We start from the raw sequence: 23146 nt of genomic DNA, 5'->3' as shown, positions 1-23146 counted from the left end.
ATTTATAGTCTACAGTACAGAGGGGAGTATGATTTCGTGACTAACATACAGACGAAACTTCGTGAGTGGCTTCATTTCGATGTAACCTACAACATTTTTATTTACGAAAACTTTCAAAATTGGGGCGTTAGCATAATAACATATATAGTCGTTAGACTGACGTAGGTCTGAGAAAACGGCTCTTGAAATATGTGTGCCATTATGTACATTTATTTTTATTAATGAATATAATAAGAGAGAATAATAGTGGCCTACAAAAATATTGGGCCGTTTGGTGTGATCTGCACCCCCAACATGTCGGAAAAGCGGGGGTACGAAAATTTATGAACAACCGGTTAATTTTTGCACAATTGTTTAATAAATATAAGTAAAATTAAATGTATATACTGGCCTACATATTTCATAAGCCGTTTTCTCAGACCTACGTCAGTTTCGTGACTGTGTTAGTCACGAAGTCATACCTCCCTCTGTACTGTAGACTATTATGTTAAGTTGTATTTAGTACTTAGTACGTATCAAATACCTGTCTTTTTGGACCCCTACCCTCAATTCTGCAATACCTTGGAAATAAAATCTTTACTAAAAATATTTAGTTGTTTAGTATTAAATTGTTTAGTTGTTTAGAATCTATTTCCTTACGTTAGTAAAATTTAACTTCTTGTTTAATGGAAATTTATTGGAAAACATTTCCAATTTTTGGATGTGCCGATATATATGAACTCTTTTAATTGCTTCGAAGTGTATTAATTTCGGGTTCCAAGTTGATAAATATATTTATTAATCAAATTTTTCCATTAAAACTTCAGTATACATTCGCAGCAATTGTATCGTATATGTACTTGTATCTTTTTCAGTTTTTTGGATATGTCTAAAATGACCTTAATTTTAAGTTGATTTTTAACAACTTTAATGCTTTTAGCTTCAGTGGTGTGCTCTTAAAATGTGTGCAATAGAATCTAGAGAAAAATTTTTCAAAATCTGTCACAAAGTGAAATTTCTAAATTAGAAAATGTTAAAATAAGAAAATTTCACATTCTATTGTGAAGTTTTTTTAAAAGTCCAATGTATCTAATCTATAGATTAAACATTCATCATTTCTGTGCAAATGTGTTGCTTGATCTTATAAGTTTGTTTTATTTGATCGAGAATTTTAGCCGTTTCAAACTTTGTATTCAACTTATAATGCTTTTGTATTTATTCCATTTTTATAGCTGAAAATGTACGAATACTTTAGAAAATACTTTATTAAGTTATAGTTCTTGGAACATGTAGCTCAACAACTAGAGCAATATAACATTTATATACATTTACAACATACAAAGAAGAAAAACCGTGCCAATTATGTTACAAAAGCTTACCATTCTATTTGTATAATTTATCACCTCCTTTCTCATATCTCATTTTATACGCCTGCTACCATTTAAGCTTCTTAATATCGGATCGTTGATACGAAATAATGATCAATAAACCAATAAGTCTAGGGCCAGGGGTAGTATTTGAGAGTTATATCAGTTTCAAGAGGTTGTTGCGAAGGTCAAGCCTAAAAACTTTGTTAGTTGGAGATTGATTTTCAGGAAAATTATTGATTGTATGGCAAGTATAAAATTATAGATTTTTCTTACATTCGGAGTGTCATTCGAACAAAACAGGTTGTCCATCGTATGGCTTTTATAAGACATCTCGTTCTTTCATTGTTCTACCTATTTGAATACTGACTCCAGTGAATATTCATTAATTAAGAGGTTGTTATGCATTTAAATTTTTCCAGGCTCCATGAAATAAAAATCCCCGGCTACAAAAAATTCCGAAAGAGGAAGAAATCGTTACGCCCAACCTTGATACTCACTTCTCAAATTGTATGAAATTATTGTCAAGAAGTAACTCAAAATTATCTAAAAATTTGCAATCCATCTCTTTTCTCGTTTTGGAAAAACGTTCTTGAAGATAATAATACGGATGAAGGAAATTTTTAGCAAGTTTTTAGAGAAGGGGATTAAAATTTTACCTCCTTTTTGATTAACTTATTTTTTGATAAAAATGAAAAAGCTAGAAACTTAGTTGCCTGTTTGTATGCAGATTATTTGAATCTCAATTATTCATAAATTAATTAACTTATTTTTATAATAATATAAAACGAACGACAAAGACATAAGAAAACTTTAATATGCATGAAATTATATTGTTAAATATGCAAAGAAAACTTGTAAATGTTTCTTCAATATAAGTATAAAATAATATAAAAGCAAATTAATAAAAAATAAAAAGAATAAAATAATATAATAATAATAAAAAAAAAAGAAACTTATAGTTGAATGAATAGGAAAAGAAAAGAAGACTTATTTTATAATATTATATTACTATATACTTTAGTATGGAATATACGTATAGTTACAATATTACATATAGATAGATATAAGCAAATAATGATGTTGAGTTTATAATAATATAGAAATAAAGAAATATTGTTTTAAACTTTATAGTAAGGCAAGATGTAGTGCCAAGAATGAAATGTCGCTTGAATCGTTTGTATAGTTCGTCTCGGCAGATTTGATATTTACTGGACGACACTTGTATTGAACTGAAAATATTTTATAAGAATGTAGATATGCTGAAGACTGATTGTCAATATGGTTTTGTTTTCAAAAAACTTAAAAGTGGAAAAATTAAAAACTTTGATTCAGTTGATTGCGTCTATTTAAAAGCGGCCAATTTCATATCCTGATATCCTTATATCCTTATACATACTATATGTGTTTGTACCATCTAGGCATATACATATCTGTAGTATGAGAGAATACATCCGTTTAGTAATGCATCTAAGCGAGGGGTATTATATACATGTATTGAACATTAGTTGGAGGACGCTTGGAGAGTGGGAGTTTTTTAGTTAACTTATAATATTTGTATGCAACAAAAGTCTCACTCTCTGCTACAGATATGTATATGCCTAGATGGTACAAACACACATGGTATAATAAATGTGGCAGTAAGGATGTTTATTTGTTACGGTTTCATGCAAAAACTAATGAATGGATTTGAATTAAAGTTAACAATGATATAGCTAATACATCATGCTTCATCTATGATCATCATTTTGAACCATAAATAAAAGATTTCTGTACAAATTTAAAATAGTAAATGTAAAACAATTCATGGTCATCTTTTGTGATATATTCTTACTTTATATTCAGATATACTAAGATGATAAATAGTTATTATCAGGGTAAGTTTACTACGATCAGTTCTAACAACAACCCAAGCTATTTTCGAATCATCTATATGTGTGGGTACAAATACCTAATGTATAAAAATATGGTTTCTTTCATTTTCTATGATCGTATACAGTGGCGTAGCTACCAGTATCATGGAATAGGTACCTCATGGCTCTTAAAGGGCCCATTGAATAGTTGAAATGGGGATTATTTTGAGTGAAAATTATGAAAATTTCAGACTTTTTCCATAGATAATGTGTAAGAATGCTAGTTTCAATTATCATGATCTCTTCTCTGATTGAATTTTATTGAATTTTGTTGAAACGAGTTCTTTGGTCACTATTTCTATTGAAATCTAGACGTTTCCAATCATATCAATGTATTTGCGAATATGAAAGTTGGCAAGAATGATTTCAGTAATCACCAATTTATAACGCTTTTTCAATGTACTAAAACCGGTAAAATATACATTGTATGTTTAAATAAGATTCACCGCAAAAAAATATTTGTTTTGAAAAAAATGATACGATGGGGGGGGGGTACAATAGAGGATGATGGGCATTTTTCTCGATGGAACTTCTCAATCCCAAGTTGTTACGCCACTGATCGTATAAAATATGATCAACTGTATTGAAAATATATTGTTAAGTGAGACATAAAAGCTATCCTTCTATTCGTGACTTTCAACATATGTGACAAATCTATGTCAAGTTTAAAAACCTTATATTTTAGAATTATTTGCTGGCTTTAATTAAATTATTTTCTTACATTCGTAAAAGTTCTTTACTCCCAGTGGGTTGTTGCACTTTCAACATATGAATAATAATAATCAGAACAAGGGTCAAATCGCCCCAATAGTTTTCTTTCGAGTACAACATTTGTTACTATAAGTGATCAATTTTTTTATCTAACGTTGTCTTTTAACAACTGTCTTCTATCTCCTCTTTTTTTCAATTTTTTGCATATTTTGAGACGAGTTTACTTTAAGAAGGCAGAATTTCGGACGCTTCTTTCCTGACTGAATGTAGGTATAGGGATGATGTACGTATCGCACCTGAAAGCGATAATAATGACTAACGCTAGATGCGTGCTAATAAAGCAACTGCAATTCTGCCAGGCGAACATACTTTTCATACATACTTTCATATCATATTTCATCCTTTTGGATGATGAATTTTGAATTCGAAGGAATTAAAAATTGTGTTTTTGTACGCATACAAATAAACACAAACTGGAATTCAAACATAATTTTATTTATTATAAACAAACATAATTGACGAATTTATCAAGTACATAGTATTCTTCTTAATAAAAATATGGATAATAGCTGCGCACGACTTCGGATTGGGGCAGAGGTTCCGGTTTTGGTTCTGATTTCATTTCCTCTTTCACTGCACAATGAAATGCTTCATGATCCCAAATCCACCCATTTCCATGAATAACTTTACAAGCTAAAATAATAAATTTGTGATAGGTTCAATTTTTTAACACGCTTATATTATTACTATTATATAGTTTCCTAGCTTAAAAAAAATTACTTAAATTAAACAAAAAAATAAAATACCTTCGTCTTTGCACGAAAGAAATTGTTTTTCCTCTAAGTTTTCATACCGATCTGAACACTCAACTAAAATTAATATTAAAAAAAAATTAGTATTAAATTTTATCTTTCACTTGAGCTTTAATCTTACAGAAGGCTATGCAGAATTCATATGCTTGCTCACTTGAGACGCTGAATACTATATTTAAAGCGTTTTCTTCTTCTGGGGACATAGTTAAAAGAACCCCACACTTATCTAAAATGAAGATTTTTAATTAAATTATAGCGTGTCATCATAAGATCGGATTTCGCTTTAATGTGGATACATCGAACAAAGTACCAAATTTTTCATGATACTCACTGAGTAGTTGTGTATCTTTCAATTGTTTATACTGACCATCTCCTTTATTGGCGATGCATGATTTTAAAGCAGACATTTTGGAATAGAGAACCGGATATATCTGTCGTGGTTAGTTTATACAGAAGGAGATCCAATGGTCTTCTGACATTTATTACCACATATTTCGATAATACGTTGTTATGAGTTGCCAAATATCTGAATAAGATGGGGTCGCCTAAATACCTATCTATCAACTAACTGAAACAATATCCGTGAAGATTGGCAAAGGACTTTAACTAGCATCTGGTAAAAATTCGGAAGTTTTGTTCGATGTATCCACATCTTCAAAATAAACTGCCCTGATACTAATTAAATAATATGTGAAAAAACAGATATATACCTACCATGAGAACTTGCTCTAAGCCCGTAATGATTGCGCAAACTGGGACCATTTGATTCTACGTAAGGAACATTATCATCATACTCTGAGTAAGGAATATTACCATAAAATCCATTATAACATTCTACATAAGTTAGCACTACGAAACCAAAGATGAGAAATATAGTTATTTGGTTCATAATGAATTTCACTCTGAATATTTTCTACCGTTCGGATAACTAGGTGCCAAAGAAGTGTAATAATTAAGAAGTATTTATAATTGCTAAATATTGAGTGAAATATGTTTAAAATAAAAGGAATATTTCTCATTTATTTTGGTAATTATAAGTTTCAAAATCTTTCAAAATATAAACAAAAATGTGACTAATGGTATTTTTTGTTGCAAATAATGTCCAATTAATAGTATGAGCATAATTATCACTATTTATTGTTTACAAAAAAATATGCAATTTATTTTAAATTCGATTTTTTTTAGACAATCGATCACTTGAGAAAAGATTATATAAATTAAATCCAATGAAAATGATATTATTAGTTATAATTTCATCATGAATTATTTTGCAATAAATAATGTAAATAATTTGTAGTTGGATTGTCCACCCGGTCAGTTTCCCTCATCCATTTTTGTAGGTTTCAAAAACACCCTTCAAAAGTTTGGCTAAAAAGTTATGTATGAAATCATTAATGGATTTCTTTTAATTGACCCATTTTCGAGATATCTCACCCAAATTATAAAAAACGATTTTGTGCTTGTTAATTCTAAGCAGTACAAACTCTTTGTAAGATTGTTATACTTTTTATAAGAGTTTTAAGAGACTTTGAGGAGGTTAAGTTGCGATACATGTCATTGTCTATGTTATTTGAGTCATAAAATTGATTTTTGATTATTTTTTACGAAAAAAAGTGCTAAATTGATGGCTAATATTCTGTAACATTTCATGTTTGTAATATTAAAATGCTAATAATTTAATGACATCTACCTTTTTGGTGCAAAATCGATGCAATACTTATTCATTTATGACGATAAAGTTTAAATTGCACTATTGAACGGTTGATAAAAATAGAGGGTTACTCAATAAGATATTTTTTTAAAGTTAAAGAAAATAAGTATAATCTTTGATACAAGTTCAAAACTTTATTTTATTTGAAATTACAACTTTTGGCAATTATATGCTGAAAAATTCTTTATTCAAATGTTTACCATAAGATAGGTTCATTAAAAAAAACGAATGCTATTAAATATTAGCTTTTTGAAGATTCAAATAAAGATATGAAGAGTTAAAATCCCATCAAACCAAGGTCAACCACCCTTATTTATCCTAATTTTTCTCTCTCATTGATTTGCATAAAAATTTTGATATTTCACACTACCAAGAGGTATTTTAACTTCTAAATGATAACCAATCGTTTTTGAAACATGTATATTGCCATGATAAATTGTTAAGCCGTTCTGCTATTTATACTTTGTCAGATTATTACATCACATCGTTATATTGAAACCCAGTATTTGAAGATCATAATATTTTTGGTGCACTCTATATGTATTTATAATAAAAACCTATTAAAGTTGGTTTACCTGTATTGTATGCATTTGCAATCGTTTATCTTGTTAAGTATATATCGGCTTACTCGTACAAATACACACAGATCAATATTATGTGTACATTGTACATTTGGAATGGGAAAGTCTGCAATACCAAAATTCGTTTCTAAAATGCTTTGAGAAAATAATCCCCACGGTATGATATAGACATGTATATATTATATAGGTATAGCGATTATTTGTACAATTCGTTGTATGTAGGAAGGTATACATTACCGGAATTAATGCAAAGTATATTCTTAGCTTAATGTACAGCATGTTATAAAAGTAAGGATATGGTTCACCGCTCATCTTGGTATTAAGTTATCGGTAAATAACCCATAAAAAAATTTTTAATCTGTTATTTGAAGAGCAGTTTTAAAAAAAAATCTATTTAAGGTATTACGAGCGCCAAGGCAAGTTTATACTTATTTATACTTATTAGTACTTATTTGTACCTTATTTTCAACTTTGATGATGAATTTTGTTATAACTTCATGAATATAGACGAATAATAATAATATAAGTCTTAGCTAAATAATTAAACAAAATTTTCAACTACCGTTATTTTGAAAATTACTCCTTATATGGAAAAATTATTCTTATTTTTCGTCTTACATTCATCAAGTTATAACATAATTCACCATCAAAATTGAAAATACATATATTTTTCTAATTTGTGTCCCAACTACCATGCTCATACATCCTTAATTAGTCAGGCACAATAAGTTTTTTTTTGTTTTCGATAATTTATTAAGGTTTGAACTTTAATTTAAATAGTTTTCTGGCGTTCCTTAAGAAAAAATAATTACGATTAAGCCATTGAATATTAGATGAAATCATTACCAAAATAGTTATTGAATTAAGAAACGTGCTAAATTCTTGAAACAAGAATTTGTTGAGTTCTGTAAATTTAATTACTTCTTAAAAAAAAAAACTTACTTGCTATCATGTTAAGAATATATTGTCTTGAACGGAGAACATATTCCGTTATGTTAGTACTTTTTTGTTTATAGTCTCTTAATTTCCAATTTTTTCGATTCACAAAATGGTTTTTTATACGAAGCAACTTTTAAATCTAAAATAACCATTTTATTTTGTGTATTCTGTTAGACACTGTATTTTACTTAATAGATTTTCTATAAAATGGTTGTCCAATTTCTGTAAAATGGTTTTCCTATTAGGATTAAATACATAAAGTTTTTGCTATATTCATCTGTAACCTATTTATTGATTACTATGCTACTCTTTTACAAATCACTTAACAGTGTTATATGCAAATTTATGGCCTTATTGGGATTGGCGTCTTTTTTCAAGGGTTGTGCCTTCTTTGACTGGTCATTCACAACATGAATTTTGCCCAATTTATTTCGTATTTTATTAAAATTAATCATTTATTTAAATAACTTAAATAGGTGCACAAAGAGCTTTTTCTATTATTTTCAAAGCTCCTCGCAAGTTTTTTTAAGATGTATTTCGATCCCTAGTTTAATATAAACAATAGATAGCGGTTACTAATTAATAAAATATTGATTTTTCTAATGCAATTAACAAAAACGTATCGAATTACAATAAATACTTATCAAAGTAAAGTTGTCATAATATTTATTTAAAAATAATGAAATACTTTAGATAGATAGCCGGTATTCACTTAAGAAGTGACTGTTTTTCTCATGGTCAATTTTATGTGGCATGTTCAAGAGTGAGTTCACCTGAGGATCTGATCGTTCTCCAACCAGATAAACATACGAAGAATGTTGTTTACAGAGAAGTTTTGTAAATGTAAGTAAAGTATTTTACAGGTTTATATATCTTTATCCATTATTATGAGTTTCATCAACATGAAAAGTTATTAAATGTTAAAATGAAATGAAACTGTAGTTGTTATTTATAATATGTATATTTACTGGGGATCCCGCCACAATAAATTACGGGAACGCATACCAATACACAGTACCTCATGGGTGATGTGGAAATCTGTGTATTCACTAACTGGCACTATATTTTCCTATTTAAAATTTGGTTAGTATGCCAAGCGAAGAAAGCGGGAATCAGCTAGTACATATATATGATCTAAATCAACTACAGTAAATAAAATAATTAACAATAAATAAATATAAAAAAGAAAAGATAGATGATAGACCTACGTTGTAAAAGAAGAGGAAATAAAAAGTAATCAGATAAAGTATTTATGACACTAAAGTTTATATAATTTATTACTCGAGATAACAAAACAATTCTTTTTTTTTGCTTGTTTGTTTGTTTGATATTAAAAGAGTATAAATAAGAAGTTCAAAACGGTAGTAGTTAGTTTAAATGAGATCTGTAAAGATAGCAAGACAAGTATATTTAATCCCCATACATTAAAGTATACACAATTCGTATTATACCCATTATACGCTTAGCAAATAAGACAATAAATTTACTTCAATTAAAATTTATATTGAAGTTTTGTTCAAGAAATGGTATTTTTTTCCTTCTCATTTTTATATCACAAGTATAGTTAAGAATTTAATGTAGGGTTACCCGGTGCTAGTTGAGCAATGGGAAAAGTTGTTTTATGAAAATATTGTCGAAATAAAAAAAAATATTTAGATAATTATTGAAATTTTCAATGTATATTATGATTGATATATAATTCTGATTTTATTTATTTCTTATCTTGCTCAACTTACCAACCCCCCGCCCCCTAGCGAGGTAAGTTTAGTAGCTGCGACTTAAAGAAACATTCACTTAAATAAATTTCTCTTCAAAGCTATAGGAGATATCGGAATTAGTCGAAATACATTTTGTAGGGAAGAGATTGGTTATTTATCAACATAAGCATCAAATAAGTATGACTAGTCGTTTTAGGATTAAAGCCAAAACCTACTCAACTAGCTCCGGTCAACTCTATTAAAAAATCGAGGCTCCATCACTAAAGAAAGATTTCCTCCTCATTTAATTCTTCTTTTTCCTCTCCTCATTTTAATTTCTTATTTTTAGATGCTGTTTATTAAAATAAAAATTATGAAAAAACATAATAATTTTAAATGGAGATTTTTTCAAGATGATACGCAAACATGCACATTCTTGATAAAAGCTCAATTTATATATCGAATATCAACCCTCTAGCTCAGTTTGGACGGACTTTAAAAGTGTGCAAAGCCTTAAAAACCACGAAAAAAAAAAAGATTTTCGAAACGGATGAACGAATTTTGATTTTTTTCTTTCGTTTAAAAGGTAATTTAATGGAGAATGTTCTTAGCTATGTTGTATTGAAGTGCGAATTTATGATTCCGTACCCGAAAAATTTGTAGGGGGTTTTTTAAATTTTGTAAATTTCACTTCAAAAAATCTATAATAAAAAGTCAGTTCTGTCAGAAATTTTCGTACACATTCTTTCCCGAACCATGCAAATTTGATCGGGATACTTGTAAAGAAGAGTTTAGTGATAAAAATGAGATTCAATTTATATTTTTGACATTTCAAAAATGAAGAATAACATTTTTAGTAAAAGAGCTTTGAGACAAGAGAGTTTCATGGTATCATACATTATTAGTTTTTTTTTTCTTCAATTTTTTGTTTTATAAATGTTTGCACTCACTTTTTATTCTCTCTATAAAAATAGAATAATTAGGAATTTGTGACGACAGAAACTCAGGAATAAAACGATATGAGGCCATGTTGTTGTATGTTCTCATTACTCACTGAATGTGTTTTTATCATAAAAAATACTTTAAAATTTTCATTTTTGTCATAATTAATTATCATAATAATATTTAAAAATAAAAAATGTTTGTGTAAACAATTATTATTATAGGTCTGTATCTAGAGCTACCTAATGCATTCATTCATTTATTCATCGTTACTACAAACTCGTTAGAATGTTCTTTTACACAAAGCAATAGTCAACATATCGGGTGTAGCGTAAATAACGAGGCAGCTCAAAAACTTTTTGGAGAGCGTTGCTTTGAAATAGTTTCATGGCTGTTTTTGAAAAATGGCTCAGCATATAAAATATACATCTGTTCTGTTAATGTCACATTATAACAGTTTACATTTAAATTATTCGGTTGAAAAAAAAAAAAAAGTTTGGTAAATAATTGTTTTTTTTCTACTTCTTCTAAATATCTAAACAAATGTGCAATAGAAAAGGCTTTTCTGGAACGCTGTTGAATCAATCGTCTCACAGCTTTTGTAACACTCTGTAACTAGTATACAAATACAGGATGTTCTGTTATTCTGCTCATCAATACCAATAAGGGCCTAATTTGGGATATGGCAAAAATTGATAAATTTGTTCATTCACTGACTATCATTCGATAACCAGTAGCCAATGATGATGAGTATCTCAAATCCAAATTTGGAAAAGAGTTTTTGTTTTGGTCTTGATGAGCTCATTTGGTAAGCTGGGTTTCTGCAGTCAATAACAGAACACCCTGTATATACATTAAATTGGACTATGTTGGTAAGCTTCCTGTATAGCTGCTACTGAATATGAAAACATTGTAATAATAATAACATAATTAGTATGTATTTATATTGAAGGTAATTAAAAGTATAACTAAAATTCTGCAGCTAATTGCTGAAAATTATGTATAAGTGTTGATATACGTTTAATATTATGATGAGGTATACAGGGCAGGTTTTCAGGAAAAAAATATATTTAGATGATTTTTTCCATTTACATATTTCGAAAACTGATCAGAAAATCATAAAACGCAAATTTTTAGGGAGAATGACAGGATTAAACTTTGTTCCCAGGGGAACTACATATTTTTTGCAGCAGATTCTTGTCCTTTATTGCAATAAAGCTAACTATTGATATATCTAGGATAGATCCTATATTTAACGATTTTTTAAGGCTGAAAACTTTAAAAACAGTTTAGGTTAAAAATTTGTGATGAAAAGTTTTTTGTTTTACGATAAAAATTTGTAAAAAAATTATTTTGAGAATTTTCTGGTAAAAAATTTTCTTGGTACAAACCAATTTACCTAAAATATCACGAGATCAGGTGCTAAAATTGAGTTCAAGGAAACAAATTTTCCACTCAAATGTTCCATTTTATGTCATAAAGAACAGGAATCTGCTATAAAAATATGTAATTCCAAAAAAAAAAAAAACACAGTTGATACCTTTTTTCCATAAAGACGTCCCCGTATAAAAAAAACAAAGTTTTGAGTTTTGATTTTCCCCAAAAAAATAAGCCAATACGTATTTTGCAGTTTTTTGACTTTCCATTTAGTTTTCACAATATTAAGGTGAACAGTTTTTAAAAAATCATTCTGTATGTACGTATTTTTAAATATTACAGAGTGTTCAATGTAAAATATTTTTTTTTACAATACCATTCTTAATAATATAAAGTTTGAATTAGAAATTATATTTAAAAAATGTCAATTAGAAAATTCCTAAATTTTACTTGATTTTTAAAGTCTTAAATTTAAGTTGTATAATTTTTATTGTAAAAATGAAAACAAATGTACGCATTATTGTAAAAATTTTCAATATATTGTAATATTTGTTAAAATCAATCAGTACTTAGAATATACACATTAAAGGAACAAGCTTCATACAGAAGTGGTTGATTTGGTATGAAAGTGGAAAAATACCAAAAGACCTTGAAGTTTATTTCGAGTCCATCCGAGCTTGTACATTAAAGAAACAATAAGAATAGATATTGGGTTGTATATACAATATATAGAGAAATAGAGAGCCTAAAGAGATAGGAGATCGAATTCTCTCCATAAAGACCAATGGCTTAAATTTGTATATGTGAATCCTTACACGTACAGATAAGTTGAAAACTTATATTATTTTCCAGCGAAAAACATTACTGCCATGTAAATTGAATGTTAAATATATTTGGCTTAGGTGATAAAAGACCCTACAAATATTATAGATCCTTCTGGTTTTCGTAACATTATATTATTGCTCAATTAGTGTAATTCAACTTAATATTTTTGTGTCATATTTGCGTGCATCATGTACCTTCGCGAAAAGAAAACACTAATTAAAAAGGGTAATATATAACAATAACCATTATCCTATCCACCATCAACCAATGTGGATTTGGGGGGAGATGAACCCCAAATCCACAGTTTCGTTTACAATGTAAAATAGTTATATAAAATTAAATATTTTTTGTTTTATTGTGGAATGAATTGGTGTTTTTTTAGGGTATCGTGAAAATATAAAATATAATATGTATTTCATGAATTACACCACACATCGTCCGTGGGGTGTGTATGTAATATGTGGTACTTATCATGTCACGTGTGTAGGTGTAACGTTATAGGTTTGTATGGTACCACTGGTAATGATAATGGATATGTTATTCTCGATAGGCGAATAAGGTCATTCTCAAATATTTCAAGCACAAAATGTTTGTTATTTGACGAAGGACATAATTTTATCACGATAAATATCAAAAATCTTTCGACCGTGTTTAGATTTAAAATTAAAATAATTTCGAATTCTTAATAGTCTAAAAAATGGCAAATATAGATAATTGACAAAATACGACGCTTTACATGATTCTAAAAAACCCGGAGTTCCTAAAGTGTATTTTTATACCATGTATATATGAAAAATATCAAGGTATACTAAGTTTAGTATCCAATATATTGATACTACGAACAATATTTGGATATAGGTGTTCAAAAAATCTTCTAATTAGTCCATTTCCGGTTGTCCGTCTATCTGTCCGTGTGTCAACACGATAACTCAAAACCGAAAAGAGATATAAAGCTGAGATTTTTATAGCTTACTTGGGACGTAAAAAGTGAGGTTGAGTTCGTAGATGAGCAACATAGGTCAATCGGGTCTTGGGTCCATAGGGCTCATCTTATAAACCGTTAGAAATAGAACAAAAGTTTAAAGTAAGAAATGTGTATGACATGTATGAATGTGTGGCTGTCAGACAGGCTATCTTTTTTTACTTTCATGACGCAAAACAAACGACTGTGTAATAAACACTGTCTATACATGGTATTTTAACAATTAACTCAGTCAATTGTTTGTTTTCACTTGTTTTATATATGTATTTTTTTTAAATTTTATCTAATTTAAATTTTCTCTGAAAGTATTACTTGTCTTGTGTAAGCCTTTACGTCATAAATATTATTAATAATCAAAAGACCGTGATGTTACTTACGTAGAAAATTAACACAGACAAAAATAATAAGCTTAATAAATCGGTGTTCCCAACTGTCGTTTCTGTTACAGAATTATAACAAAATTTTTCAACCGTTTTAAAAGTGTTCGAGATTCCCAATCCGAACGACTTATTAATTATTTTTTTTACCAATTTATGGTTTCTTAACAAATAGAAATATTTGGCCAACTTATTCATGGTTTACGAATGACATTTGATACGTGAAATACACATTCCATAAGGTTTGAGGAAAAAGGGAGCGATTTATTTCCTTTTCCTTAATCTGTTACATCTTTAACTGTAACTATATATGAATGAGCTTGTAAAAATTCATTCCATATTTTTTATTAGATATTAAAATTAATTAAAATCTTTATAGAAGATTAATTAATAGCAAAAATACATATTGCTTTTTGCTTTATTGTTTATATAGAATAATATTGTAAAAAATTTATTATTCTATCTTAAAAATCAATATAATGATAATCATATTTAATATAGGGTGTGGTAGGTAAAAATATATATATGAGAAATATAAGGATGGTCAAACAATAGCTTTTATAAATTTTGAGCTTTAGTTCCTGGTAGTTTAATTTAAAGATAATATCATGTAAATTGTGACCTCTCTACGAAAACCGTCATGCCACTTTCATTTTTAAACAAGCTGTTCATTCGAATGCAACCCTTACAGTCAACATCATCAATTTTCTGGTTAATAGATATGAATATTAATTATTATTTTATAAAAAAGATTTTAAGCTTAGAGGCAAACCAAAGGGTTTCTATTAAGAATGTCCCGAAATCAACACCACTTGTGACATGCAAAAGTTATTATTTCGGTAAATAAAATTTCGGTAAAAGTTTTAAGTTGAAAAAACTATATTTGACGTCATATTTGAGTTATCATTCTGAAAAAACGCAGCAGAGAATTAAACAATAAAATATTTTGGCCGACAAAAATACTGCGCCAATGAGCATGTATACCACCTCATACATGCCGTACTTAAGTATTTTCGTTTTTCAATACATACATAGTTCACTTTTGCTGAATTGTTTAATTATTATTAATATTATCAAATTTTCATAGTGCCAGACAAATTTTCTGCTACAATATCTCTCTTTTTCAGAAAGATAACTCAAATATGAAGGCATCAGGCTCATTTGAAAACGCAACCATTTCGAAGAAAATCGTAGAGGAAAGTTTGGCTGCAGACTCGTCAAATGAAAGCCTTTGAAAAAATTTCAAATATATATTTATCATTTAAAAAAACCCGTGGTGTTCCACGTTCTAGTACCTACATGCAGTCCATTACTCATGTTTGTATCCACAAAAATTAACAATTTGGTTTGGTTTAGAGCTGTAAATCGATCAAATATTTCAAAGATGAAAATGGTATTGCAGTTGCTGTAGACAACTACTAATTATAAACCAAAATATAAAAATTAAAAAAAAACGATATAAAAATTTAAAAAATCGTGGTGATATCTAATTTCTGTTTTTTTTTCATCTCGGAGCGTTAAGAATCTTTCTTCAAGCATGTAGAAAATCATTTGTCTGGTATAAAATTTTCTTTTCTTTTGTTCTCACTGATAACATTCATACTTTTAGAATTCAATTATTAGTCAATAATGATAAATATTTTAATAACCTGTTAATTTTTCTTGTAAATAATAGACGTAATTTACTGTGTTTACCTATAGAATTTGACATTTTAATTAATAAATGATGGAAAATGTGGCTTTGATTGAAAATGTGGTGGAAGGTTTAGTAAAAGTTATCAGTAAATCATTTCAGTTTATATTTTGTCTATTTTCAGTGACAGATCAACCTTGATTAAAACGTTTTTTAATATATTAAATTTTCTTGCTTATCGATTTGTGATGTATAAAAAAATATACTTTTACCGAAGACTTTTGTAGTAGTGAGCTTTGATTTTCCCAAATTATTTCTTAAAAATCATTTTCTTTAAAAATCAAGTTAAGAGTTTAGAAGCCACAACGAGTTTTTCATACAATGTTTATTCGAGAAAAAAAATTTTACAAATGACTTTTACGCTATCGCTTCTTTTATTTTTAAAATAATACGTTGAATAAATATATTGTTACGGAAGCCTAAATGGCTCACAATCAATTTATGAGAAAGTGGCGCTAATAATAAACATTTAATGCAAAAGAAAACATCAAAAATTAAAGCATTATATTTTTGAAATAATACTTAAGAAAATTTTGAACTAAATAAGACAAATTATAAACATTATCATATTATTGTTAAATCCGGACAAATAATTATTAATAATTTCAGACAGTTTCGGTATTGCCTAATTAAAGGATAATCATCACCGGCGGACATCTTCAAAAAGGTTCGTTTCCATAATACCACAAATCACAAGTACACTTGTTGAAAGTGAACTAGTGGCTATATAAAAGTTGGTTTTATACTTGTGGATAGTACACATTTTTAAAATAAGCTAGTGTATCGCCACTTTCTCATAAATTGATTGAGAGCCATTCAGGCTTCCGTATATTGTCGGGTAAAAAATTAATTTTGTAAATTTAAAGTTATTTATAGCCCATACATTTTACTCATTTCCAAGAATTTTTCTTTTTTATACATAAATAATGACCAATTTGTTACCGAGAGGAAAAAATACTATGCTGTTTGGTAAATGATGTATCAAATAATACATATATACCCATATACATACATACATACATATAAGTGTATAAAATGTTTTGTGTATTGTGAATGTAAAATAACTACCTATAATATTTTATATTTTATGAAAATGTGTATATTTTTTCCCACAACAAACATTGAAGAACATTAAGTTGATCACAAAAAAGAGGAGGAAGGTTTTTAACAATATGTATGTACAGTATGCCCAAAAATAATGTGACCGAATATTATTCTATGTTACCGTCTAAGTGTGTCCGTCGTGGACAGCCAATATAACCTAACCTAACCTACTCGAACTGTCTTTTCGTTTTTTCCGATAACTCATTTGTTGAAATCGGTAAGGGAGTGTGGCCTCTAAAACCATTACGGGCGGGTGTTCATGAACACAATATATTTTTTGGGAATACTGACTTTATGTTAAGCAGACACTTGGCATGTTTCTACTGTTACTTCATTTGTTTTGTTTAGGTTAAGCCGAAAGTTAATATTTTCGGAGTTTCCATCGAATGACTTTCTTTTGATATACATCATGAAAGGGTTGGCTAAGGAAATTGTTTATCATCTTGGAAATCTTTAGATAACTATCATGTTGATTGTTTTGTACCGACAAATATTCTATATCCCCCGGCTATCACTATAATTCTAATTATACTACAGCTGATAAAATCAAGGCAGGCGCCTTTAATTAATAAGTGGAAAAACAAAAAAACCCAACTACAGACCTATCAAACACACATGCATTGGATAATTGCTGATGAACTGTTGATGACTAATTTGATTTTGAAGTAGAGCTTACAGCCATACCAATTAAAGTTCGATAATCAAATTAAAAATAAAATACGCTTTAAAATCGACCTATAAGTAGAGAATACTAGTAGAGAATTCCTTATTACTCATATCGGCTTTTCATTATTACTCATATTGGTTTCCATTTGAAATTATTAGCGAAAACGAACAAACACGACGAATTTTTTCATAAGATGGCAGTGGATTTGTAAACAGTGTACGCACAGCCATAATAAAACCTACCTTCAATCGCATTTGCTCAGTTTCTGTTAAAATATTTGTGGGAATTTCTTTTATTAAAATTAGAAACCCGCCAACTTCTCTTTTATTTTACATATTTTGGTAAAAGCCTCTTCTCTACACTTTGACAGAGTGGAAAGCAAGAGTTCCCACTAGCCTTGTATAAGCTCAACGTGTCATGCCCTAATTGAGGTTTCGTGTGACAATCCTGCTTTATAATAGCAAAAATAGACGATTAAGTACGATAAATGGATATCATTTTTGTAACATGTTGTATTATGTAGGATACATTATTACTCTACACATTTCTTTTACAGAAACTTGAACATTAAAGTTGTTGAAATGTTATAAATAAAAACCTGTACATGTAATATTTTACACATATGAATTACATTATCCATATTGAATTGAAGCTGTACTTACCTCAAGCTCAAGTCTATAAAAAATCTATTCCTGTTTATTTTTAGTTTTTATAAATAAATCAAATTTTATATGTAGCAACCGTTCGTATATACCACATTTAGTGACCAATAATCCAGAAAAAAATGTTATAGCCTTCTATCAGATGTAGAAATTGTTGAGAAAAAAGTACTTTTAAAAATCCTTAAAAATGGAAACGGGTTATGAGCCTGAAAATCTTAGATGGAGGAAGGAACGTACTTGTGGTACTACAAGACAGATATAGTCTGAGTACAATCGAAGGCGTTCAGAAGATCTTATATCACTTCCAAGAGCCTCTGTAAGCAAAGTAGTGGCGACTATTGCAGGACACTGGTTGGGCGGCAGGCATGCTGAACGCTTGGACCTGGCAGTGTATCACGACTACTGCAGGAGCTGTCACAATGGTGAGGAGGAGGAGATAATGTGTCATCTTCTCTGTCAATGACCAGCTTTTGCCATGAAGAGATGGACTTTATACCCACGTCAATAATTTCAATTTAAAATTATTATTTTGAATATTCTTAAATTTTAAGTTTTCACTTTTGTCGACAGTCCCTATGACTGACTATCACATTTTTTGTTTATTATTTTATTGAACATAGTAATAAATAGAAGAGTGAAAGAGTTTGAGTTTGACTTTGAAAAACAGAGTATCCACAAAACAGAGTATCTCGTTTAAACTAACCCGAAAACTATCCTTACCTTAAACCCGATACTCATCAGTGAAAGAGGCATAATTAAGAATTCAAAACTTTATTTTTATTAAAATCAGAAGTATTATAAGCAAAAAAACTTTAATGTAAGTGAACAGCGAAAAGAAATTTCGGTTATGGACGAATTTAAGTAAAACATTGAAGCATATTATAATAAACTTTTCATCAAAAACAAGGTTATTAAAATTGTTTTAGGGTATTAAAAAAGTAAATGAAAAAAATATCATGTTTTATGTCCATTTTAATTATATTATTTTGAAAAGATTTTTTTTTTTTTTGCATGAGAGAAAGTTTTGAACATTAAAAACTTTGGGAAAAATAAAAGTATGCTATTGAGTTATAGCAAACGAACACGACGAAATGTACTTATTTATTACACATATTACTTTCATACAGTTCATTATTATTTTTTTATTAAATGGGGACTTGAAGCTTTCATTTTTTTCTGCTTTTTATTTATTATAAAAAATTGTTGTGATCTTTATACAGCGTGATATTAAAAGCCAATACAACAATTGAATAGACTGATTATGAATTTTCAATTTTCTTCGATTCAAGTTTAATGAATTTAACGTCCTCCAATTGAAGCTGTACTTATCTCAAGCTCAAGTCCATAAAAAATCTACTCCTGTTTATTTAAATAAATCAAATTTTATATGTAGCAACCCCTCGAATTTAACACATTTAGTGACCAATAATCCAGAAGAAAAGTGTTATAGCCTTCTATCAGATGTAGAAATTGTTAAGAAAAAGTACTTTTTAAAATTCTTAAAAGGTGAAATGTTCTATGAGCTTGAAATGCTTGACTATTTTTCTGTATAAAGAGATAGAGAACTTTCCGTATATGAAGTTTTCGAAAGAATGGGCTATTCTATTTTCTATATTTTACTTACAAAATAACTGTTTAAGTTAAATGTCATTTCAGTTTTATATATTTGGTGTTTTGTAATGCTATAGAAAAAGCTTAATTATTTAGAATCCCATTCAAGCAAATGTAAGACAGTTGAAATGCAAGTAATGAATGATTATTAATATTTATCTTCTATTTTAAATTAGCGACCCTTATTCATAAGTCATAAATTTTGATATTGTTTATTATTTAGGCCTTTTCAAGTTATAATATGCAAATAAGGCACAGTATATGGTAAGCAGCTTGTAGACAATTTAACCGTAGATAGTAACTAACATACATATATGTAGAACTGATAGATATCTAGATATACTATTACATAGATGACTTTGTATTTACATGATATACATTAAACTACATATTATTATTATATCTAACTACTAGCTGTGAACTACCCGCTTTGCTGGGCAACATCCCCACTTGCACCCCTCCCTCCACATTTCCTTGCGTGGGATAAAAGTTTTGTAATGTACACGTCATGCTCTTTTATTAGATACCCCACTTAGGTATATTTGTAAATATTCGATAATTCCTTCCCACTTTCTCGCTATACCTTTCTACCCTCCGAAGGTTAAAAGTAGATAAAAACAATAGATCTTTGAAGCTGGTTGTATATCGTGTCAATATTTAAGCTTAATCGATGCACAACTTTTTTAGTTTTTGAAGCGTATCCCTTTCAACCCCTTACTCTACTATAATATGGATGTATTATACATAAAAACCTTCCTCTTGAATTACTCTATCTATTAAAAAAAACCGCATCAAAATCCGTTGTGTAGTCTCAAAGATTTAAGCATACAAAGGGACATAGGGACATAGGGACAGAGAAAGCGACTTTGTTTTATACTATGTATTGATATTTAGGTATAGTATATAGTACAGATACAGATACAAACATGGTTGGTAATGTGACACGTTTGCAGATAATATTAATAATATTCTACTTGATGATATATTACATATATATAATATATATGTTATAGATAGATTGCAGAATCAGGTGTTTAACATAACCGTTAGTTGTTTAACAAAACAGTTTCCTTATGCAAAACAGCTAAAAGGCGCTTAGTGGTTTTTTACTGTTAAAAAAAAGATAACCTGAAGAGTTTTTCAGGAGTTTCGAGATTTCTGAGAAACTTCACGAAGAAAATACATACAAAATTAAACTGAAAGAGAAAATTTCCTATAATTTTTTTCATATATTAAATAGGTTTGGCATACGAGCGCTACAAAGTGTGGTGCAGTGGTTATGCTAGGTTTACTGAATAACCCGTGGTTATGCTGAATAACTCGTTTAAACAAGCTAATACCTCTCTAACATACCTTTCAAAAGTGGTATGTTTACTTTACTATAATAAAAGTCAATTTTTCATTAAAATTTTTATCGAGAACCTTCTTATAAGGTATCATATTTTAATCGCATGATAATCGATAAAACATAAAAAAATTATAACTGTTAAAAAATTGCGGCAGTAGTATGCACAAGGGTTATGCATAATGGAACTGTTTTGTAAAACAATGGATTCGGCATTTTATCTGTGACATGTACTTAGAATTTAAAAACAAGGAGTTTGTAAAACACAAAGGGTGAAAATGAGTTTTACTAACCGAGATTTACCGAAGTTTGATTATGAAAAACCGAAATTCGCACCTACGTTAGTTTAAAATGGATATAATAACAAGTGAAACGACGATGCACAAAATATTAGAATGAAACATTTTATTATTTCAATTTCATTTTATATTCTTATCCCAAAAGAAAGTGCAGACCGCAAATAACTAAGTAAACTCCAAATTGCCTTCTTTTTAAATATCTCTTTTCATTTACCAGTCAGTGTGTCTAAATAATAAAAACCAAATAAGAAAGTTAGTTATTGTGTCTTAATATAATAGTCTAAGATCCCAATTAGGATCGACCTTCACCGATCTGTTAACCGGATGAAAGTTATTTTTTATGAAATATAAAATGTTAACAAATATCCCTGCAATGGGTTGCCTAAAAAAAAGTGGTCCAGACTACTTTTAGTGAAAATATCAAGAGTAAAATTTTTAGAAATTTTTCACTGACTTTCATATCTAACGAATTTTGATCTACTCGAAAGTAAAAGCCATAAAGAATATGCAGCAGCTATGCTGTCTGCCTCTTTTCGTTCACTATTTTCGCATTTATACAAGTTGTGAATAGTAATTACGTTCATCTGTTAATTCATTTCCTCACATATATAAATAAAGATAATTTTATTGCAAATACGGTGGTATATGATTGTCCACAAAATATCAGTCAAAAAATAAAATTTACAAGTTTTCCAAGTTTTGATATTTTATTAAAAGTTGTCTGGACCATATTTTTTAGGGCAACCCACAACAGGGATATTTGTAAATATTTTACATTTCATAAAAAATAACTTTCATTCGGTAAACAGATGGGTGAAGGTCGACCTTAATTTGGATCTTCTACTATAAGAAATAAAATTGTTTATAATTTCGTAAAATTATTACATTAGAAAATTATTCAATTCTACGTTACTTAAATTCAGATGGAAGCTCACATGTATCTTGCATTTTTAAACACATAAAGGAATCGGGAAATTTTCAAACCAGTAGGTGGTAAGTTATCGTAGAATTTTTGATTTAGCGAAATATAAATATTTTACAAAACACAGGATTTGATTACAAATTTACATGATTCCAACTTTAAGATGTATCGAACTCTTCGTACAATTTATAGTGGGTACATATTATATATGTATCTTAGATGTATATAATATTACTGAATATTAGCGTCGAGTGATGCTGATTAAATTTAGAATTTAATAACGATAATACATGTTTGATTTTAGTATGATTATAACGCCATTACCTTAATCAATACATTCAAAGTACAATTATTTAATAATGAAAGAAATTCTATAATTTACGCCCATTTTTTAGTTAATTTTATGGAGTTGAATATTGGTTTCTTTTGATAAAAATTAAATTTTATATCTGACCTGTTCTTGACAGTTGAAGGTAAAAATTTTTTAGCGATTGGATTGTAGGAGTTTTTCGTTTATTTTGGAAATTATTACTAGTTATTCATAAAACTAAAGTTAGATTCTAGCAAATCAACAACAATTTATCATCTGATAATTTAAAAAAAAATTCATTATGAGGAGAGTTGATTTTA

The 23146-nt window shown here is 28.6% G+C and overlaps 1 protein-coding gene across 1 annotated transcript; it reads right to left on the bottom strand.

The window, feature by feature from the left end:
- Positions 1–4517: 4517 nt before the first annotated feature.
- Positions 4518–5730, bottom strand: LOC123298774. Its single transcript, XM_044880870.1, has 4 exons — positions 5497–5730; positions 4904–5008; positions 4777–4839; positions 4518–4663 (listed from the first exon to the last, which is right to left on the bottom strand). Exons 1-4 carry the CDS (start codon positions 5669–5671, stop codon positions 4518–4520), a joined length of 489 nt encoding a protein of 162 aa, XP_044736805.1. The 5' UTR covers positions 5672–5730.
- Positions 5731–23146: the final 17416 nt, after the last annotated feature.

This window comes from Chrysoperla carnea, chromosome 4 (assembly GCF_905475395.1).
Source record: "Chrysoperla carnea chromosome 4, inChrCarn1.1, whole genome shotgun sequence".
In the NCBI taxonomy this organism is placed as follows: domain Eukaryota; kingdom Metazoa; phylum Arthropoda; class Insecta; order Neuroptera; family Chrysopidae; genus Chrysoperla; species Chrysoperla carnea.
The sequence above is the reverse complement of the archived record's forward strand: the minus strand, read 5'-3'. Positions and strand labels throughout refer to the sequence as shown.

What these genes read in the sequence shown, in the direction of transcription:
- LOC123298774 (XM_044880870.1), bottom strand. Translation starts at nt 5,671, where the DNA reads ATGAACCAAATAACTATATTTCTCATCTTTGGTTTCGTAGTGCTAACT. An exon ending in GCTTAGAGCAAGTTCTCATG is followed by an intron (nt 5,009 to 5,496) that starts GTAGGTATATAT and finishes TCTTCATTTTAG; the next exon opens with ATAAGTGTGGGGTTCTTTTA. An exon ending in TGAATTCTGCATAGCCTTCT is followed by an intron (nt 4,840 to 4,903) that starts GTAAGATTAAAG and finishes TATTAATTTTAG; the next exon opens with TTGAGTGTTCAGATCGGTAT.